General features: G+C 47.8%; 1 protein-coding gene across 1 annotated transcript in view; it reads right to left on the bottom strand.

Moving 5' to 3' along the window:
- The window catches only part of MFSD14A (major facilitator superfamily domain containing 14A), a 14,915-nt gene that overhangs the window by 5,282 nt on the left and 8,453 nt on the right, over positions 1-1,180 (bottom strand). Inside the window, exon 6 of the mRNA XM_035902868.1 lies at positions 217-435. Within this exon, the coding sequence (XP_035758761.1) occupies positions 217-435 (219 nt within the window). The remainder of the gene's footprint in view (positions 1-216; positions 436-1,180) is intronic.

Raw genomic sequence — 1,180 nt, 5'->3', positions numbered from 1 at the left:
GTGCCAGCTCCAGGAGCTGCCGCGCGGCACCCCCAAAGCATTCCCTGCACGCTTCCAGAGCGCGCTGGCAAAAGTCTTCGCAGCAACACAAGGTTAAACTTGAAAAAAATACGGGCTTTGTTTTTCAAGCTTGAAACACAGTAAATGCAGTCTCCTCCCCGTCTCAAAAGCTCAACGCTTCACGTAACAAAATAACGGAATATTTAGATCTCTTACTGCAAAAGGGTCGGCCTGTTCCCAGGAAATGGGTGCTCCCCAGGATGCCGGCCTCATCTTCTCCGGCAGGGATTCTGGTACAGCAACAAGAATAAAACAAATGTCTAACAAGGCTATTGCTGTAGCCAGGACCACAACCAAGCTGTCTCCGTAGACTCGGCCAAGGTAGGCACCGATAGCAGGGCTGGTAACTAAACTCGCCGCAAAAGTTGCTGAAACCTAGAAGAAAGAGGAGCTGCTAAGATTCTCGGTGACACGAGCCAGCGGTATCACTACCCACTTCTCATTTCCAGAAGCGGAACCACTTTCATCGGGTGGCGATTAAAAGGGACCAAGGGACCTTTCTCCTGTGACTCTGTGGTAGCAGCTGTGCTGTGTATTTTTCAGACAGCCAAAATTTTTCCAAGAAAAACAATTTTTTTGGGTTTTTTTTGTTTTTTTTTATAACTGGACAGCAATGCGAGGCTCACAGCACTCTTGCATGTACTGATATAATTAGGTTTAATTAACTACAGTCTGCTATCTGGGAAGTGACGTGCTGTGTTTAATCTTCATATTAGTGAAATACGCAATGACTGTTAAGAAAAAAAATTGCACATATCAAGGGCGTATTACATTGCATACGCTGGTTAATCCACCTCAGCACAGCGGCTCCTCAGCAAGCAGTTCTCAGGGAACCAGCCGGCCTCGCTGTGAAAGACGTTAACTTTAAAAATGAAGGAACTTTATCAAGGTATCTCAATCCCTGACGTGTACGGGCAGAAAGAAGCTCTTCAGTTCGATATCCACTGCTTTCGGTTCTTCCTCCCGAATATGAGAATGGATTCTGTAACTGGAACGCAGCGAGCAATTCTGCTAATCCAGAACACAGAGGGCTGCGAGGCTCCCGAGGTCTGGCAGGCTATCGGGAGATGATGGAGAGACGGGGCGAGCCGTAGGGACGTCAGGCCGAACAGTTCCTCAG

Source organism: Egretta garzetta, unplaced genomic scaffold (assembly GCF_000687185.1).
Source record: "Egretta garzetta isolate BGI_Z169 unplaced genomic scaffold, ASM68718v1 scaffold149, whole genome shotgun sequence".
NCBI lineage: Eukaryota > Metazoa > Chordata > Aves > Pelecaniformes > Ardeidae > Egretta > Egretta garzetta.
Note: the sequence above shows the minus strand (reverse complement) of the source record. Positions and strands in the feature narration are given on the sequence as shown.